General features: G+C 36.9%; 1 protein-coding gene across 3 annotated transcripts in view; it reads left to right on the forward strand.

The window, feature by feature from the left end:
* The window catches only part of Znf277 (zinc finger protein 277), a 120,102-nt gene that overhangs the window by 52,386 nt on the left and 46,420 nt on the right, over positions 1-21,296 (forward strand). For all 3 annotated transcript variants that reach the window (XR_001201292.3, XM_003469836.5, XM_013152456.3), the window contains 2 exons: positions 7,461-7,549; positions 7,818-7,900. Coding sequence is in view for 2 of the 3 variants with exons in the window: in XM_003469836.5 (XP_003469884.3) it covers positions 7,461-7,549; positions 7,818-7,900 (172 nt within the window). In the remaining variant the exon portion in view is untranslated. The remainder of the gene's footprint in view (positions 1-7,460; positions 7,550-7,817; positions 7,901-21,296) is intronic.

The raw sequence follows: 21,296 nt of genomic DNA on the forward strand, positions 1-21,296 counted from the left end.
TCATATTTTAGGCTACAGGCATTCTCAAACTGAGTGGGTCCTTCAGAGCACCCAGAAAATATTTGGCAGTATTTGGCAACAGGGATCCTTGAAACCTTTTACACCAAGAGGATGTTCAAGAAATTTCAGTTCAGTTCTGTGATAGATAAAAACCAGGGATGGGGGCAGATCATGCAACAAACCAGAGGCACAACAGTAGACAGCTATTGAAGGAAGTTAGTGACTGAGGTACTAAGAGGAAGAGGATGAGGAATGTGAAACAACAAAGAGAGATGAATGATTGAGGGAGTGCCAACATTGGACATATGCGGAATGTTCTGTCTGAGTGGAACCTGAGCTTAGTATGTGCCACCAAATAGGTAATTAGACAATTTTTCTCTTTTTCCCAATTGATAATTTGTGGAAGTAATTGCCCAATAGAAATACCTTCTCGGAGCAGCTGTATTAGAGTAGTTATGTTCATGTCATCATTAGGTCAAACATGGTAGTCACAGTAAACATATAATTTGGTATATCTGGTGAAGGCTCATTTTGAGTTATTCTGTCCTTATTTCACTCACACACAGAAATATTAGAGAGGCCCAGACTTATTATATCCCTGCATCTTATCTCTATGTCTTACATCGCATAGATCACATACATAGTTCCAAGCAAGCATCTATCTTTCTTTCTTTCTTTCTTTCTTTCTTTCTTTCTTTCTTTCTTTCTTTCTTTCTTATATTTGGATATTCCAAAGCATCAGACTGTATTATGAAGAGTAATCTGAAACCGGGTAGGCTACAGTGAAGTCAGGCTTCAGAACTTTCCTGTCTTATGACTTCTAGCAAGCTATTTAATCTAAGTATCAGTCTCTTATCTATAAAATAAGAGTAACAGCAGCTTTTGTAATGTTGATGAATAGTATATAAAAAGGGAAATAAAACATCTGCTAGTGTCTGTGACATGGTATGTGGATGATATATGAGAGTAAAAATTTTGTTCGTATTTTTATGACTAAAGATTGAATCCAAGTTTTCTACAACTGTAACATGAATTTTGAATGGACATTTATGCTGGTTTGAAAATCTACTTATCATTTGTAGAATTTAAAACTGATAGCATTCCATTCAGCATGCTAAATAGTCTTGTGTTTCTAAGAAAGCATTTCATATTTAGGTTGGACTAGGCAACATACACACAGGGGTAATGTTAGCTGTTCTGTAGCCCTGCTCACTGAACATGTGTCCATATTCTTCCCAACTGCCGGGCACTGACACTGAGTGTCTGTGATGTGCCTTCGGTACATGTGTGACCCTATATATCCACTTAGCATTTCTGATTTTGAGTAGATTGTGGTGCTGGTAGCCCATAAGCAGGTAGACCAGAGCAAGGGAGGAGAGTTATATGAAGGCGATAACATCATCAACTGATAAATTAATTCCTTACATACTTTAAGAAGAGGCAGTCTGTTTCTTTATCATTTTTTAATTTAATTTTGTTTTAGTTAAAGTATATGCATGAATATGCCTGTTTACATTCTTGAAGTATTCTAGGAACTTTCTCATATATGATACCTCATTACAGTATGTAGTCAAATCTAGTAATTATGTCTTAGACATTTTTAGGATAAATATTTTCCAATTTTACCTAACTAACCATTGATAGAACAATTAAATGAGTAATTCTTCTGTTACCCAACTTTCTTTGTTTTAAAACTATTCTTTTACTCTCATCATATAAGTGTTATCACTCATGAAATTAAGAAAAACATAATCATTTCCCCATGACAAGATTTTTCCCAGTACTAAGATTTTTCTTTCTCATCTGCCCTTAAAATTCTAAGGAATACCTAAATCAGAATTGTCTTTTCTTTGTGTACGTGATACTTAAGTAGGTGTATTTGTGCTGATCAGTCTCTATTTTTATCATTAATATTAATCTGACTTCCATATGTAGGCAAGAAAATCAAATTACTTAATAGGCCTCAGGGCTTAAGAATCAATAATTAATGTGATCAATCACTCTCAAAATACAGTTACACAATAAAATGAATGCTTTTTAATTAAAGAAGATACATCTGATGTGAGTGCTTTCAAAGTGTGTAGTTAATATGCTTTTTAAATTTGACCTACATCTTTCTTGTCAGCTGTCATCCTAATATATAAAATTTTCATTGTCAAGCAGTAAAATGAAGAATAATGCAAACTGACCAGCAGTGTATCAGAGTAAACTCTGTTGCTTTAAAATATGTTTTATTCTATCAAATCTCCTGTCACTATTTAATGAAACTAAAAATTCCTCTCAAAACAACTATTGACTGTGATCAGAGTCAAATCAGAACCTGGGGTGGGGAGGGTGCCTCATCTCTTGTGTTGGGAAGGAAGCACCCTGGGGAGGAGCAGTGAGAGGTCATTTGGCTTGGATACTCAGCTGCTCACAGGTGTTTTCTTTCTGAGTGTAAGTCATAAAGATGATCAGTCAGTAAGAGATACACTTGCCTTGTGCTTTTTAAGAAGCAAGCTGTAAATTCTCATAGTAAATATATTTGACATTTTCTTTATTGAAGCAAAGTAACAATGTAACTTCCTGAGGAAGAAGAAATTTTTTAAAAATTCTCACTTTGAGCCCGTTTAACAGAGTGGTTCATACTGAGCGGCAAGCTTTATTCAGTGGATAAAATTGCTTCAGAAAATAAATGTTAACTTCTTATTCTTGCCCCTTTTATGTGTTCCACTCATTCACTGTTACTTAGTAAACAACCATATCCCAGTTAGAGGGGGCAGGAAAATTATTGCTACCAGGATTTTTTTTTTTTTTTTTTAAGAACTCTCTGAGGGGCCAGAGATACAACTCAGCAGCACAGCACCTGCCTGGCAAGCACGATTTCAAGAGTTTGATTCTCAGTACAAAAAAAAAAAATTGGGGGCAAGGGATTTAGCTCAGTGGCGTAAGCACCTGCCCTGCTACCAAAACATAAATAAATAAAATAGATAATTCTGTGAGACATGATGTTAAGGTCTTTTGGAAAGAAAAAAGCATTTGCTGATGACTTACCAATAATAAAGATGTAGGAGGAAAAATGAAGCCAAGAAGTACTAAATGATCCCTTAACTTTGAAAAATATGTTCTAATGGGTGAAAAAAAAATGTCACAAAGATTGCCAGACATGTATTGGAGATCTGCTGTCATTGCACTCTCAACTGAATACAGCTTATAAAGTGCTTGTGATAACCACAAGGAAATGGATATATTGACACCTCATACTTCTGATTCTAAACTTTAAAACTACTTTAGTCCTTGTGCTAACCACAAGGAAACCTATATTGACATCTCATACTTCTAATTATAAACTAAGTACTAGTGTTTATAGTGTTTTTTAATTCAAATTTACATAGGTCAAATGTATATTGCAACTGAGTTCTGTTTGTTAATTATGCCATAATAAGATATGATGCATAATTTTATGTGTTTAAGCTGTCTGATGAATCATCACTGTTTTTTGTGATCATGACAGATGATTTTTTTCTTTGATGCTGTTGTCACCCACACTTTGGTTAGGAAGAAAATATTAAAAGACAAGTTTGTTCCTATGAGACAAATATATTATGTGCTGTATTTCTCTGCCCTCAAAAGCACCTATTAACAGACATCTCAGATGGATCCCTAAAGATAGTATCTGAAAAACACATTTGTAAAATTCATGGCTACTTGTTAATAGAGCAGCGAAATAAGATTTCCAGATTATATAGCAATAGCTATTCCCTTTCTATGTAAAGAAGATAGCTGAGGTTCTCCTAGACAGAAGTTCCCCTTGACTTGAAGCTAGCTGATGCTAATAATTGTTTCTCTGTGCTTGTGGCCTTGAAGTAAACTCTGGTACTAGTTAAGTTTATAATGTGATCCTTCTGTTGAGAAATCAAAAAGAGTACCCAAATATGGAAGTCCTTGGAGACTGACTCATTGACTGTTGGAATCAGGTCATTCTGAGTAGAACTTTGTATCTCTTGCCTATCCAAGTGATTCCATATCAACAGCCACAACAGCTGCTGTCAGCCTTCAGTCATAACTAGAAAGTTAGTACTCACACTGAGGACTACCACTTGATAGTACTGGATACTTTCAGGAAAGAACACCAACCTTCCCACCCCGTTCAGACTTTGTGCACCCCGTGCAGAAGCCTTATGGAGGAGAATCCTATGCAACCTACTTGACTCTGAAGGGAAAAAAATGTTTCAAATATCCATTTCCAATTACAATTCTAGGGATGGTTTGGTTTGGTTTGGTTGGTCCAGTCCCTGCCTTTCATTTTTCTATAGTACAGATTCCAACTTAGGGCTTTAGAGCCAGAGATAACCAAGTTCAGGTGCCATTTCTGACATTCTGATTGTGTGGCTTTAGGCAAGGAAGGACACATCAATGGGTGGCTCTTTCTAATTGTGAGCACCTTTCACACTTAGCCCTCTATGTGTGCCCTCTGACACTGTTGGTTTTTTTTTTTTTTTTTTCCCTCTGACACTGTTAATGTAACTGGTTTTAGTGAAATGTTACCTTTTGTTTTCTTGAGTTTGCATTTTTTTGTTGTTGCTTTTGTTTGAAGACATTAGGGGAGTTTGGGTTAGATTTATTTTGTTGTGTTTGTTTTGTTTTAATCGCCTCTCACTGTTGTCCAGGCTGCTCTCAAACTCATGGGCTTCTCAAATGGCCCTCTCACCTCAGTACATGCCACTATGGCTATTCCTTTTCTTTAAAGAGTGAAATGTTGTTTTGCTCTGTTAGGCACCCGTTATTACCCTGGGATAAACATAATTCCTTAGTACCTTAGTCTTAATATGTTATTTTTTTCTTATAATAATTACCTATTATTAAGTACCCGGGAAATTTTTTGGGTGGGGTCACAGGAATCAAACTCACCACCTTGTGCTTGCCAGGCAAGTACCCAGGATTTTGGACACTACTTTACATTGCAGAGTCCAATTTAATTGAATTTAATGATCAGCAACTCGTTTTATAAATGCATAAACTGAGTGTCAGGAAGATTCAGTAACTTTTTTTTTTTTGTCTTTTTCCTTTTTATCAGTACCGGGGATTGAACTCACGACTGCCTGCTTGCAAGGCAGGTGCTTATGCCGCTGAGCTAAACCTCCAGCCCCGATTCAGTAACTTTAAATTCAAATTCATTTCCCTGAATGCAATGTCCCTCGTCCTCTATTAATACATGAGCTATAAGTGTTTAACCAGTCTTTGTTTAAATAGCAAAACTGCTTTTAATATAAGATCTGTGCAGGTAGAAGTGGTGTTGACTCTTCATTTAAAAAAATAAATCAGTAATAATTCTGAAAGCAGTCTAGTTACTAGCATTCACACACTTACCTGATCATTTTGTTTTACACAAATTGTCCCCTAACTCTGAAATTTTGCCAGTACTAACAGCCTATATGTTCAAGTAGTTATTGTTGCTTTTTGACAGCAGTAGCTAGCATGGAACTATTATTATTTAGGACTGATTGCTGTTGTTCCTTTTCTTTAGAAGATTTTAGCCAGGACTGACAGACCTCTCCCCGATATATCCTAATTGTGAGCGTGAGCAAACTCCAAAAACATCTTGGCCCATGTGTCAGCTATTTTGGCACCTGATTCTACCATAGGTGATTTTGATGAGTTGTAAAAGTGGATATTTGTATATTTCCATTTGGAAGAACAATATATCTTCTAATCCTGATATATCTCTATGTTTCTTCATCCTTCACATCGCTGTGTAATTAAAGAAATGCTGAGTGTAGAATAAGAAAAGATAAGATAACATTTTTACTCTCTGAAGCCTCTTCTTGCCTTTTCTTTCTCCCTTTTTCCTCTCTTCCCCCGGGGGGGGGGGGGGAAACTAGTGGAGAGTAAAGGAGGGGCTATGTAAAATATACTGAGACAGGGAAGGTGCTGAAGCTGGCCAGTGTATGACCTTTTATAGACACATATTCCCATTTCATCTGCTTTGATGGATACACTGTGTATTCTGCTTCTGAGATGGGTAATACAGAAGCCAGTGAGTTAGCCACAGAGTAACCATGTATTATCTGTAATATTTGAGGCTGAGCTGCAACTCAAGACTACCATTTTCCAATCTGTTGAGATACAATCCAGCACTGTTCTATAAGAAAAGGGTTCTCCTCTTGCCCAGCAAGGTTGACAGTAGAATAAAGAATTAAAACATGTGGATCTGTTTTTATACATTATTCATTAACATTTTTACTTAATTCAGTGATGTCATCCATTCATATTTATATTTTATGTCACCTCTGTCTTTCTCCCTACTCTCTTTCTCCCTCATGGTTCTCAGTTTCTCAGATCTCTCACCAGCACAGATGTTTTTCTGATACACTAATGCCCTATCTACATAGCACCATCAAATTTGGAAATCAGTGTTAGGAAAAAGGGAATTAAGAATAAAAGAGGAGACCAAATATTTGGCATTGGAGGCTACTTTAGAGAAATATACAGGATTCTTCCAATATCTTCTACATCCTTAAAACATTTATCATGGATCTACTATACACAAAATTCTGCTGGTTCTATGTCAGCAACTTTAGAAGTCCAAACTCCTATATTGTCCATGCACTTCATCAATCTCCTAGTCTCATTTTGTTCATAGAACTTGGTTCCTTGGTGTTAGAAACTTCTTTATCCATAAGTTGCATAGCACAATAAAGTGTCAGTGTAGAGTCAGCCTGTTTCCTTTCTCCATATAACTCTTTATCTCGTTTGATAAATGAGATTGCAGTTGCCGGTAGACATCTTGTTAGATAAAGGAACATCTTGTTGAGTCCTGTCATCTTACTTCTTTTTCCATTAGGTACGCAAGTCCTGGGGGGATTATGGTTTGCTTTTAAATTTACCTTCTCACTCTTCTCAGTATTGATAAGATATATAAGTTCGGCTATTTTTCTAAAGGCCAGATTTGACTTAGTTCAGGCACAACATGAACATAAAAATGTTGTCTTGTTGTATACATACTGAATGTAGATTGATTTCTCACTGCATTATTCTTGTGACCCCTGTTCTTTTGATAAATAAGATAACCTCTTGACTTGCTCGTTACTATAGAATGTGTAATAAGCTTATTTGTTACATTTTAAATATGTACAAACTTAGATGTTATTTCCAGAAAGCTTCAGTGTCACATTAAAATAATGTATTTTAACTTTCCTGTTTATTGTTTTCTGTTTATTGAACAGTTTATTAAACTTTTCTGTTTATTGAATTCAGGGAAAATAATGTCTAATTATTTTCATGCCTTTACAAATGATTTCGTTTCATTAAATACTTATTTCATACCTCTGTAATGCTCCACTGCCTTTGTATTCACAAATTTCTACCAGTTTTCATCAACATTTGATTTTTTTTGCTCTGGTATAATTAAGTGTTCTTGCATAGCATTAGCATTATTGTATGGTCTTCTCATTATCTTTTTTTTTAATTGTTATTCTAAGATACATTTTATATTGGAGAAAAAGGTTCAGTGAACAGCCCGTCACAGATTTTTGTAGTGTGATAAGAATTAATTCCACAGCTCCATTTGGTAAGTACATGTCTTGGTTACATCTTTTCCATATTTCAAAGGAATAATCTTGCTACCCTAAATTATAATTGTTCTTCCTTTAGTAATATCTAAATTTTTCTGTGCTTACTTTGCCTAACTTGAATAAAACTAAGCAGAATGTATTACAACAGACATAAACCCAGGCCTGTCTGTTACCTAGGTACATGTATACAGATTTAAAAAAATAAATCCTTCTGGAAAATGATAAATACTTATCTTCTCATTTATTTTCCTAACCTCTCAACAGAAGAACAAGACAATTATTTTTTGTTATGTGATGTTTTACCAGAAGATAGAATTCTTAGGGAAGAGCTTCAGAAACAGAGACTGGTAAGTATTAAAGGGTGATTGATGTGTTAGAAATACATACAAAATCATTTTTGTTACTGTTAATTTTTTGTACTTTTTATTATGGAAACTTTCAAATATATGCAAAAGAGACAAGATATAAGATCTTAAAACAAAAAAAGTATATACTTGATAGAAGACTAAAGCACTTCGTGTTAAAAATTCAGAGTGAATTTTTGGCTTTATTTGCTTCCTGGATTATCTCTAAGATAATAACAGAGCTTGCACGTTTTAGTGTAATTTTAGTTACCTGACACATGCTAGGGTTCAGCAATTATGGAAAAATGCCTTCATCTAAAATTGAATTGAATTGATTAACCTTTTTTCTCCTTTTCACGACAATGTATTATACACTAGCATTTATTTTATATTTCTTTATGAATTAAGCATATGGTTTAATCAACATGATAACTAGTCTCATTTTCATTCTTAACTGTAGGCAAGTTAATTTGAAAATAGCCTTTTTGATTATCTAAAAAGTACATAGAAGATGTGAAAGTTTTCATTTCTATAAGTTAATTTTAAATAATTAATTTTGTTTAAAAGTGTTCAACTTCCCATTATTTGTGATTTATTTTATGTAATTTGAGATTGACTTACTCTTTCTTTAGCAATGTCTTATAAGTCTTCCTAGTATCTTTAGAGACTTACATGCACTGTGAAAAGATGTAATTTAAATGTTCATACTGTATCCTTTAGAGACCTAAGTCCTGTAACACCACCATCATCATCTCATTTGACAAATTCCCTTGAACATTGTTTTTTTAATAAACATCCCAAATGCTTATTTCTCCCAATAAAGGGAAGACAATACCATTTGGTTACATGTAAGGAAAATTTTTTCCGGTACAATAATTCACATGAAGTAATAGGCTCCCTTATCTCCCTGTAGCTGCATCTGTCACAATCTACAAAACAGAGGTGAAGTTACTGCCATATTTTATGAGTTCTGTTTATTTACACTATTTTTTTTTCCTAATGTGGCACTAAGAATCGAATCCAGAGGCTCACATACGCTAGAAAAGCACTGTGCCACTAAGCTATATTCCTCACCCCATAATTTTCATACCCATCAGTTTTCACACTTTTATTCATCATGAATGAGCCATCATGATCCTAGTACCTCCAAGGCATTTTTTGTAAGAACTGAAACCCTACTATTTTAACTGCTGCTGTTGCTCAGTATGCAGTCCTAAGTGTACGGATCCAGAGAGACTCAAGGTCCTAAGGGTATCTACAAAATTTAGATGACTTTGTTGACTTTATAACTTGACAGTGATAGATTCGTGAAATCATGCATTATGGCAGATAAATCTATATGAAAATGTAAGTAGAAGGCATAACTCATATTATGAGTGTATTGTTTGTCTGTTACATCTCTGATGGTGGGCCAGCTGGAACACAGTGCATTTGTGCTTGCTCTGTGCCTCCTCCCTTATATCCCAGATGGCTGGGACAGTTGGAAGATAGTGAGCTTGCCCTTTGTGCCCCTCTGTTACCGCTCGGAAGGCAGGGTAGCTGGAAGACAGTGAGTTTACACTCTAGGCCTCTGTTACATCCATAGAGTGGGGCCAGGTGGAAGACAGTGCATTTGTGATCCAGGCTTTCTCCATTGCATCTCGGAAGGCAGGCCAGCTAGAAGAGATGAGTTCGCGCTGTGCACCCCTCCATTACATCCTATAGGGCAGGGCCAGCTAGAAGACAGTGAGTTCATGATTCATTCCTCTTCCATGCTAAGCCTAACCGTAACCTACCAACAGCAGAGCTGACTGGAAGAGTATAAGACTAATGGGAACCCCAAGATCCAGAATAATAGCCTGGCACACTGATACACACACACTCTCTCTGTCTCTGTCTCTGTCTCTGTCTCTGTCTCTCTCTCTCTGTCTCTCTCTGTCTCTCTCTCTCTGTCTCTCTCTCTCTCTCTCTCTCTCTCTCTCTCTCTCTCCTGGAGGGTGAAGAATTCAGTGAGGCCAGTAATGTGGAAGCATCTGAAGCAGCATCAAGGACACAGAAGTTGGACTTTGGAGAACTCTACCAACAGAAGACCAGTCCTAGAGCTAGAACAAGATGGCAGAACAGTAAGCGGCAGAGTAAACAGCCTCTCTGAGAGAAACAGTCCAGGTGCAGGAATATAGCATCATGGGGAAGACAAGAAGGAAGGAAGTGGGTCCTCTTGAGCCAGGAAGAACCTATAGTGAGAATTGAAGGCCACTGAGAGAATAAAAAAAAGAAAATCTTAAACAGAAGAAGGCAGTAGCTGGTGGTACCTTCTCCCAGAGCCAGAACCACCTTGCAAGAAAAGCTGTTGAAACCTGGAGACGTAGTCACAGTGAAGGTGGCATGGTGGCTGACAAGCCCAAAGTCCTCTGCAGGGAGACATGGTGGCAGTGGGGAGCAGCAAACTAGAGAACTGCACTGGCTGGCGGCGAGTGTGGGGGACTCAGTCCTCCCATAGGAGTGGACAATTGGCTGGAGGCCATTTTGAAATTGGACAGGATAAGCCCAGAGCCAGAACTGCAACCGGCTTCATCCAGCCACTCCTGCCTCAGAGTGAACTGGTGGAAATTGTTTGGACTGAGTCCTGCCCCTATGCACATTCCAACAGCCATCTCCGAGGTTTCCCTAAAGCTATCCCCAGTTCCACCCCCCTGCGTGTACTATACATGGTGAGGACTGATTATTAACCAGCCCGGGAGGGAGGTGACAGCCTGCCCTACCCCTGCTTGCACTCCAGCAGCCACCAATAGCCCTACACCAGTTTACCCAACGGTCACCATCAGATATCCCTAGCCAGTATGGGCTAGAAAAAGAAAATAGAGTCTTCCTTCAGAGAAATTGTAGCCAACACAGGAAGTGCCAGGAACCCCAATACCCACTTGTCCAGAAGAAATCAGAAACATGACCTCAGGAACATGACAAGAGGAAGAAGCAAAAGGCAGTCTCTGGCCTCCAACCCAAGCGTACTGGTCCAGGAGATGTAAACACGGAAGAGATCAGAAGTCACACACCTGAGGTTTATGAAGTAACAGCAACTGAAATAAAGAAACAACTTCAAGAAGCTATAAAAGAACTTAGAACAAAAATACTGTGTGAGGTAAAAGAAGAAACGAGAAGCATAATAAAAGAATTGCTGATCACCTCTAAAGAAGACACAGATGGAAGAACAGAGAAGCATAGAAAAATGAGGGAAACATTCAATGAAGAACATTAAAAAGATTTAGAATTGGCTCCATGCGTAGCACCTGTAATGTGGGCATTATTACAGCACTGTAAACACCAGAAGAAGGTACATTCTTGAGATAGCTATAAAGAACCAACTACATCTGAAGGACATCCCTGAGAAATGACATCTCTTTTCCTCCTTGAGAGAGACCTCAATGCTAGTAATAGAGCTACACATCATGGAAGGTTAATGGGCATCAACATAGAAGAGAAAAAGAAAAAAAGAAGATGAAGAATGGCCAGATGCAGAGATGGGGTACAGTCCCAGACCCCCAACCCACCCAGAACAGGCCTGGAACTCAAAAAGATAGATGAAGTTGAAAACCAAACACTGAAACTTTCTGAAGTGATAGCAACAGAAGTGAAAAACAAGTGTAAAGAGCTATAGAAAAAATAATCTCTCAGGTGCATAAAGAAATGATACTTAAAATCAAAAATATTAGTGAAGACACCAATAAAACAATAGATGAGCTTAGAAAAAGATAGAAATAAAATATATGCAAAATAGGAAAGAAATGGAATCCATCAAACAGATCCAAACAGAGCCAAGAGATGAAAATCTCCATTGAAAATATATACAACAGATTGAACAAAGGAAAAAATAGAATTTCAGATCTTGAAGACAGAAGTGCAGTTAGCGATCTTTAAAAGAAAGCTATCTTAAAAATAGCAAGAGATTATGAGAAATCAATCCAACAGCTATAAGACAAAACAAAGAAGAATAATGTAAGATTGATTTGGGTCAATGAGAAAGCTAGAGACTCCACAAATGTCGTAACATAAACATACACATAATATAGAAGCACTCAACTATATAAGACAGTTACAGGTAGACATAGAAAAATCAAATGAACAATAACACAGCTGTAATAGGAGACCTCAATACCCCGTTGTCACAGAGACAGATCAACTACAGAGAAAAATCAAATACCAGAGCTGAACGAAACCCATGAACAAATGGAGTTAATAGGAAGAAGCCACACCTTGAGGCCCGCAGCCATGTGGAAAGCATCAGTGAACCACCACCCTGTACCACTGCTTCAGGAACCCCAAATTAAAGGAACCTAGTCCAATCCTACAACAGGAGACTGGCAACTAATGCAAGAAGCAACAGGGACATAGCAATGAGCTGATTCATAGGAACACAGGAAAATGTCAAGATGAAAGAGCAAAATATAATCTCAGACCTCCAGCCCACACAGAACAAGTTTGCGAGACACCTGAAATTTCTAAAAAGATAACTGAAGTAAAGAAGCAACTTAGTTCTTTTAGTGTTTGGATAATTTTACATGCCTATGTCTGATAGTCTGCACAGCTGTTTTGAAGACAACAAGAGGCATTATGGTAGCTATTATTAATTTCCTATTATCTTGTTTTGAAGTGTATCATTTTCATTATTTTATCTTGTTTGGTTTTATTCTATTTTGTTTGATTTTGTTATGTCTGATAGTATGGGCAGTTGTTTTGGAGATAGCAATATATATTACAGTAGCCATTTTTTATTTTCTGTAACTTTTTTTTTCTTTTTTTTTTTAAGGGTACAAGTTATACACAATTACAGAAAAAAATAAACAGTAGGAAATCACTAGTTAATGGATTACATATTGTCATCTTAGAAATAATTGTTCAAGTCACAAAATTAAAGCTTGTAAAGTGGACATTCCAACAATGATACTGCAAACGGTTCTGTTCAATGATCCAATAAAACTCAGTGATATCATTTTCTATCTTATACACTTAAATATACATGCAGTTATATCATTTAGAACACTTTCTTTTCCTCTCTTTTGTACAATGACTATTACACATTTTGGGTTTTATTGCTCCCACGATTCTTATTACTTTTTTGGAAGAGAGTAAAACCAAATGTGACATAACAGAACAGAGTCGGTCAAATCAAAAGGGTGGACATAATAGATAATGTAAAAACATAATACAAGGTGATCAACAATGGTTACCATAATGCCTCCCACTATCTCTAATAGAATTGCCTATATCATCAGTTATAATAAAATTGAACAAAACAGTAAAGAACAAAACCGACAAAACCAAAACATTGGAGACATTGCAGGTCTTCAAAAGTAGATAAAAGTCAACGAGAATGGGCGTCATAATGAATCTCACTATCTTCACAGCTGTTGCCTAAACTTTCAAACCTGGTACTATCCAGCAAAACAGAATAGGGGAACATTAGTCAAAAATAAGATGGTGAGAGTAGTACAGGGCTTTAAATCAAGGTAATGGAAAGTCAAAGTGGGTTACTATAATATATCCTGCTATTTTTATTTATTTTTCCCTTAATTAAAAGGATAAAAATAAAAAAGTAAATAATGGAGTGGAGATTGAGATAAAAAAGGGCATAACAGCGAAACAGCGCAGATCAAAACATAACCAGTTAAGCAGAATAGTGTCTCACCACAAGATAATCCTGACATAAAAGTAGTTACATATTGTCTCTTTCCTTGAAATCCTTGAGTACAACTTCGTATACTGTAGCATTAAATATATCAAAACAATGTAAAACCATTTAAGAGAATGACAGCATTACAGGATATTTAGAATCAACTAACAGAAAATGAACAATGGTTTCTGTATAATCTCCTTGTCTTTTAAAAGTTTTTGCTTATACTATCGTACATAATAAAATCCAATAAGATACAACCTGTTTAGACCAATGGAGACAGAAGAACAAAAGCTTGATGAGACTTCAAAACAAGATACTAAATCAGTATTACCTATTAAGACATCATTTTCTCCAAAATAGCTGTTCCTATCATCCAATCTTCTCTGCCTCATTTCTGTTGAGCTCTTTTTCTGTCATTAGCTGTCAGTTTGTCTTCTTCATTTTGTTCTCTGCTCCATTCATTGTGGCCTCCCTGCCACTATTTCTGGATACTTTGTATTTTATTTTTTTTTTAATATCCTGCAATACTCTCTGTAGAGTTGAATTGGTGGTTGCAAATTCACCCAGTTCCTCTTTATCCTGGAAGCACCTTGTTTTTCCATCAATTTTCAGGGACAGTTGTGCAGGATATCTCAATCTTGGCTGGAGATTATTATCTTTCAAAGCTTGAATTATTTCCCCCCACGCTCTTCGTGATTTGATGGTTTGTGCAGAGAAATCTGCTGTAATTCTGATGGGTGTTCCCTTGTAAGTGGTCTGTTTCTTGTCTCTGACAGCTTTTAATATTCTGTTCTTGTATTGAATTTCTGGAATTTTTATTATTATATGCCTGGGTGTTGCTCTGTTTGGGTTATAGGTGGCTGGGGTCCTGTATGCCTCATACATCTGAGTATCTTTACCTTTTGCTAAATTAGGAAAATTCTCCTGGATTATTTCTGTGAGTAGCTTTTGTAGTTCACTTGTTTGTGTCCCTACTTCTTCTTTTATGTTCTTAATCCTTAAGTTATGGCTCCTCTTATCATCTTCTTGTCTTTGTATTATTGCTGTTTGTTTCTTTGTTATTTTTAAGAAGTTTTTCATTTCATTCTCCCATATTACAAATCTGCCCTCCAGTTCAGATAGTCTGTCTTTAGTTTCTTTCAAGCTGTTATGCCAGTTTTCGATAGACTTTTTAGTTTCCTGGTAGTCCCTTTGAACCTGCTTCATGTATTCTATGCTTTCTCTGTTTTCTCCATCAAACAATTCTCCCCTCTTTTTCTGTTCTTCCATTCCACCATCTGTTTTTTCTTGGGTGGTGCTTAGCATTTCTCTAACTATTCTGCTTACTTCTAGCTTCAGGTCATTGATAACTTCATTCCTGAACTGATCTATGAGGCTCTCTAGATGGCACTTTATGTCTACTGGTGCGGTGTCTGCTATTACCTGTTTCTCAGGATTGGGGGCCGAGGAGCCTTTCTTGTTGCTGCCTCTCCCCATATTGTTTGTTCCTTATATATGCAAGCGTATATAGGAAGCCCAGCTTCCTTCCCTGTCAGCCACAGTCTGATTGAATTGCGCCGGTTAGGTGTTCCCGCCCACTGCAGCGCACCAGGAAGTTCCAGACCAGGCAGCCTACACCGGGCCGCCCCTCAAGGCCACCCTCAGGCTCTGGGATCTGGGTTGGGCCAGCCTACTGGGTCCGCCAGCAGCGTCACGTAGGCTAGGCACTTCTCACCAATCCCGCCTGAGAGGGGCATTTGTGGCTGAAGTCACCACCGCGCCCTGCTCCCGCAAGTCTGTCCCGTCCCAGAATGTCCTCCGCTGGAGTCAAACTGTGGTAGAGTGTCAGTTTCTCTCACTCACCTCACCACAAGTCAGTGCACGCCTCCCTGCCCGTCCTGTTTTCGACTCCATTCGCAGATTCCCGTTCTCAGAGCTTCCACGCGTCTCTCTCCTTGCCGAGCCGATGTAGAGGCAGCCGCCGCGCGGCGGGAAGCCCAAATCGCGGCTTCCAATGGCACGGGTTCCAGCCTCCACACTGAGGCTTTTCTGTTCCTGTTCTAGCACCAGGACTGCATTCCAAGTTGGTTTCTCTCAGCCCAGTTCGTTCCTGAGTCAGCAGAGCATATCTCCACCGGCTTATGTCTCCTTACTCTGCACCATTCCTGACTCCTGAGCCGAGTCTTTTAGAGAACCTCCATAGCTGCTGTTATCTGTCCGCCATGTTCTCCCGGAAGTCCCTACCTTTTTTTTTCTATTACCTTGTTTTGAAGTCCTGTATTACTTTCATTGTTTTGTTTCAATTGGCTTTGTTTTGTTTTACTTTGTTTGGTTTTATTCTCTTGAATATTTTAAAAAGGTGTATGGTTTAGTTAGAAAAAAAAAGCCAAATGTATTTTCTTAGTAATAGCGATAATTATAGAACATCTTGTAGTGTTTGTGAAGATTAAGTGAAAGAATGCATGTGTTAGACTTAGAATAATACCTGATATATAAAAAGCACTGGATAAACATTAGCTAATAATAATTAGTAGTCTACAGCCATATTACCCCCAAATGCACCCAATCTTGTCTGATGATAAAATAGTAGTACTGTCTTAACAAAGAGAAGAGCCCAGTATATGTGGAACACACCTGTAATCCCAACACTCAGGAGGCTGAAGCAAGAGTGTTGCTACAAGTCAAGACCAGCCTGAACTACATAGCAAGACCCTGTCTTGGGCAGAAAAATAATCCCTGAAGCTGTCTTTCAGAATAACCTCTTCTAAACTCTTACAACATTTCCATTTTATTTGCCTTTTTAATTTTAGTTAGTTGCTTAAAAACTGCCTCTTTATTAGGTTAGATGCTTCTTGAGGATTAGGACTATTATGTTCACTTTCATGTCTTCTTGAGCCTGAAATTTTAATCCTGAAATATTGCTGATATTTTTATAAAGACACACAGTCAGATCTTTCTGATTTAAGAAAGAGATATAAAATAGCCAATAGACATGTTTAATCACAGAGTTACACTTTTCATTGAAACTTTTTTTTAAAAAAAACTTTTTTCCATTTGCCTACAGCAAAAAATGTGTAGACATTTATAAGCTCTCACTAGCAAGATGTGACAACTAAATTGGAGTAAAGGGAAACGTCCATGTAAGTGTACAGAAGTAGTTTTATTTTCAGTGCTACTATAAATGTCAGTTTGACAAAACATTCATGACATCTATAAATATTTTACGAAAATTGCAACACATGAAACAGTTTGGTCATCTGAAGAGAAAATATTTTTGTTTTTAATTCTATTCCATATTTCTGATTTCATCCCATAATAAAGCAACAAGAAAAAGGCATATCTCCTACTGAGGTTTTTCTTTCTCATGCAACTTTTGTTTATTAATTTTAGAGACTTAATAAAAATTATTGCACACCAATCACTTCAACGTACAGTATCAGTCTATAGTTATACCTTTCTTACAAAATTTCTAGCTTGTAGCATAACAGTTTCTAGTACTACAAATAGAATAAATGTTCCCTGAATATAAGATGATTCACCCCATTAAATGTCATCAATATTAACAATCTAACAGAGATTGTTACTGAGTTAATGAGTGATTTTAATCTTCAGATTAATTAATTAATGTTTACATTAGGAAACAAATGTAAACATAGCCTGGAAAAAGTGCTAAGCTGAATCCTGAAGTTTACCACTTTAAACTTCTCTACAAGGACTTACAAGTTTACAGGACATGTTTTTATATAGATCGGCTATGAGAGATAAGGCAGTATCATTGTCAAGCAAGGGCAGAGGTGTTAAGGAGACACTCCTGCAGACAGAGTTGTACCCTGTATTAAATAGGAAGGGAAGCCAATCAGACTCTTGTTTCTAACGCAAAGCACAGCCTGGTTGTAATTGTAGCAAGATCCTTTATAAAATTTGCTCTTCCTTCCTAAGCAAATGTGACACTTTCTAAATTTACATGTTTTGGAATTAATTTAAAAAACCAAACAACACATAAGTAGGTATGTAACATTTAATAATGTCTTAAGAAAATCTACTTATTTTCCTAGGTAAATAGTAGATAGCAGTTTTTTAATCTTTTAGGCCTAAACTTTTTATTATTTTCTTTTAAAACTTGAAGGTACTGTTTTTTGGTTTCCTGTATCTTTAAAGAAACACTTACTTTTCGGGGTCTACCCAACCCCAAGTTTATCCAGAAAGAGACTTCTTCAGTGGGGTAATATGGTAAGACATGCCATGCTGATTGATAGCTTGCTTTCATCTTGAGTCCAGAACGTGAAGATTTTGCAGTTTCTCACAACTACCTATTCAGTTTTCTAAATTTCTCTACTTACATAAGCTAGATGATCTTCTATCTTTAATAAAAATAGGCAATTGATTTTTCTAATGTCTTAACTCTTACATTTCCTTTCTAGACAAATGCATATCTTATTTTTTTCTGCTCTAGGTCATTTTTTAAAATGCTCTGTTCTGTGTCTTCCTTACTGTTCAAAACTTAACCAGGGTAAGTCAAAACAGAACAAAATGCTGTCTGTCTATACATTGTAGCAAACAGATGGTGATTGACTTTATAATTGCAATTTCAGAAAAGGTGGGAGGTACTGATGTCTCTCAAGGAGGTGAAATGTTAGGCAGATCAAATCTCATGGACTCAGAGGAGTATAACATTTTGTGAAGCATTTCTAAGAGGCAGAACTCTGTCTCAGAGAGCACTTGCCTGGCACATGAAAGGCCAAGTATAATCCTCAGTAGTACAGATAAATAAAAAGAAAAAACAGAAATTTCTCTCTAGATCGTTTTACTGTCTTTGGCCACTGATATGGATGATATTGTGTGTGTGTGTGGAGGTATACTATCACTGTTGTCTTGAATACCTGCACTAAAGTGATCCTCCTTCTTCAGCCTCCTGAGTGCTGAGACAGTAATCACATGTCACGGAGCCTGCTTTCTTATTTGTTAAGATCCTTGATACTATGACTAAGTTAACTTACCACTGTCTCATCAAGTACTGAGGAAAGTGGATTTTATTGAAAGTTTCTAAGAATGTATGTCATGACGTTATTAATCTTTATTTTGGTACAGTTGTTCCTGCCTCTATATGTTTCTTAAGTACAGTAAATGTATTTTATGCATATGGTACTAAAGTTATCAAATTCTGGTGAGCAGTTTAGTCTTTCCCAATGTTACTCATCACATTTGGACACTTAAAAAAGGAGGTGGAGAGGACGGAGTAATTCTTCACTGAACCCTAGTCAGAAGTAAGTAAACTACTAGACGATTTCTTTCTGAAAGTTGCGGAAGCTACACATTGATATCTGGAAACAAAATTTGCTTGTGTTTCTATTTTACTTTGTTAACCAGATTTGTTTCATAATTGTTAAATTAAGAATTTACTTAGCTTTTTTTAATGTAATTTCTTTACTTTGAATGCTGTGTGAGATAGAAGAAAAAGTGTGATTTTAAAAAAAAATAAACGTCAACCATAATGTTGAATGTGATTAAAGTGAAAGTATAATCTTTCTATTAAAAAAATAAAAAATAGCAGAACAAGAGGAAATGGTATCATTAAACCTGCCTCAGTTTGAAACAATTTGAAGACTTTCAATAATTTGTACAGTGTCCATATCTTCAAATCATATAATTCTAAATAATTAAAATTCTCCAGTACTTTCAGATTTACTGACAATGAAAATCCATACTCCATACTGCTACCAGGATCTTCAGGATCTTAGAGGATCTGGTACCTGCCTCTCTCCGCCTCTCCTGGCCCCTTACTGCAGCTAAACTGGCCATGTCTCAGTTCCTCAAATAGAACAAGCTCTTTTGTCCCAAGGCTTTTGCATGCTTTTAATGATGTTGTCCAAAATTTTCATGATCTTTCTAAAGTGGAAGGAAGAATTTTTAGTGAAGGTGGTATCTGAGGTGAATCTCAAGAGTAATAATTTAGATAGGTGCTTTGGAAGTGCTTTTAAAAGATAAAGACATTTAGAGTAATTTCAGATGTTTGAAATGACTTAGAAAAATCATCTTTGCTGGAAAATTAACAGTAGCCATCAGCTGCAGTGTTTTAGAGAGTAGACATATAAGAATATATTGACTGGTTAATTTATTAGCAACTTGCTTCTCAATAGGTGAGGAAGATTTACACCTTTTCTGGATTAAAGAGCATGGAGTATGACCAAGTAGAAATCATAAGTTGAAAAGCCTAAATACCAAGCTTTTAGTTAACTTTTGGGAAAATTTTGTTGACTGTGTGACTTTGGTTTAGCCAATTGGGGTATCCAAGTCAACTGTTTTCACCAAAAACAAACACATCTATATATTCTTTTAAATTCCTTCGTTTCTTTGTGTGTGGAGGGATGAAAATGGGGAATGGACAGCAGGCAGACACCTGTGGTCTCTTTTGCAACACTGCCAGCTGTGTACCTCGCTGTCCGTGTGTTGGTGGCAGGTCCTCAAAAGGAAGCCAATTCTAAATCCACAGTACCTCTGCTAGAAGCTGCCAATGTACACTCTCTTAAAGAGAAAGCCAGTAGCATTCTGTATGTATCCAGGGCTCTGCCATGTGAATTGCGGTCTGGGCTCTGGTGCTATAAATAAGTTATTTCAGAAGAAAGGTAGTGCTTTATGTGTCATTTGTTTCAGTGGTACTGACCTTTTCCTCGTTCTTAATCAAATTTTTAATTTTTATTACTTTCAAGTTCCCATTTAATTGAACATCTGCTATTAGATTTTTTTTTTATTCTGAACTTTTGACAGCTGAAAAGATAAGAAAATCCTAAATTCAAAACTGTCTGTGACCTTACAACTCTAAATACATCCATTCTCATCTAAAGTCTAAACTGCTCCAGAATTGATCCCTTTTCAGGTTTTTTTCCTCCTCTGAGATCCTGAATGCTCACGTGTTTGTTCTTTTTGTTGAGAGGCTGTTTCATGGTTTTTCTTGTAACCAAAGACGAAGTGCACTTTAGACTTTATAGTCCCTAGATGTGTTTGGGAGCAAGAAGACCAAGGGCTGGTACTGTAGGTCTCCTCACCTGCCCACGTTTTCTAGCTGTCTATGGACTATGGACTAGAACTATGACCAGATTGGCCCCAACTTTTAAAAGAACAGACCTTCGGGCTAGGGATTTAGCTCAGCAGCATAAGCACCTGCCTTGCAAGCAGGAGGTCTTGAGTTCGATCCCCAGTACCGGGGGAAAAAAAAAACAGACCTTCATTTTCATAGATGTTTATTTTTTAGTATTTGAATTCTTTACACCAAATACATTTCTATAACTTTCATTGCATGTTCTAAGAAAAGTACATTGCAGACCTTGCTTAACAGAATACCAGTTAAGAGCTCTCCAGCCCGTGTTTATTTCCAAGTCCTATTCCACAGAACACTGCTTCACATTCAGGTACCTTGGAAAGGAAGAATTCAGAAGTACTATGGTATTTCTCAGTACTCTAGTCCCTTTCTCCAGGGGCCCTCTGCCTTGTGTGAAGGCAGTTTTCAGGTCCTTCTCCCAGTAGCATGTAGCTGTTGTATATATTTAACAGGATTCTGGTCTTCTGAACTCAGTTTACAGTGGTCTAGGGCATCTCTAGGCAGGATCTCCAAACTTGTCTAAACTCATCCAGTTCCAAAGACTTCTAAACCACATGTTCAGGTACAGTCACAGCAATGACTTCATCTCTAGCACCCAACTCTGTCTTAATCACTTTCTTGTCACTGAACTACAATATCCAGCACTCACAGCTAAAAGGAGAAGTTTATCTGGG

The sequence above is a fragment of the Cavia porcellus genome, unplaced genomic scaffold (genome assembly GCF_034190915.1).
Source record: "Cavia porcellus strain 051 isolate PalLab524CR breed Dunkin Hartley unplaced genomic scaffold, mCavPor4.1 scaffold_2, whole genome shotgun sequence".
NCBI classification, from domain to species: domain Eukaryota; kingdom Metazoa; phylum Chordata; class Mammalia; order Rodentia; family Caviidae; genus Cavia; species Cavia porcellus.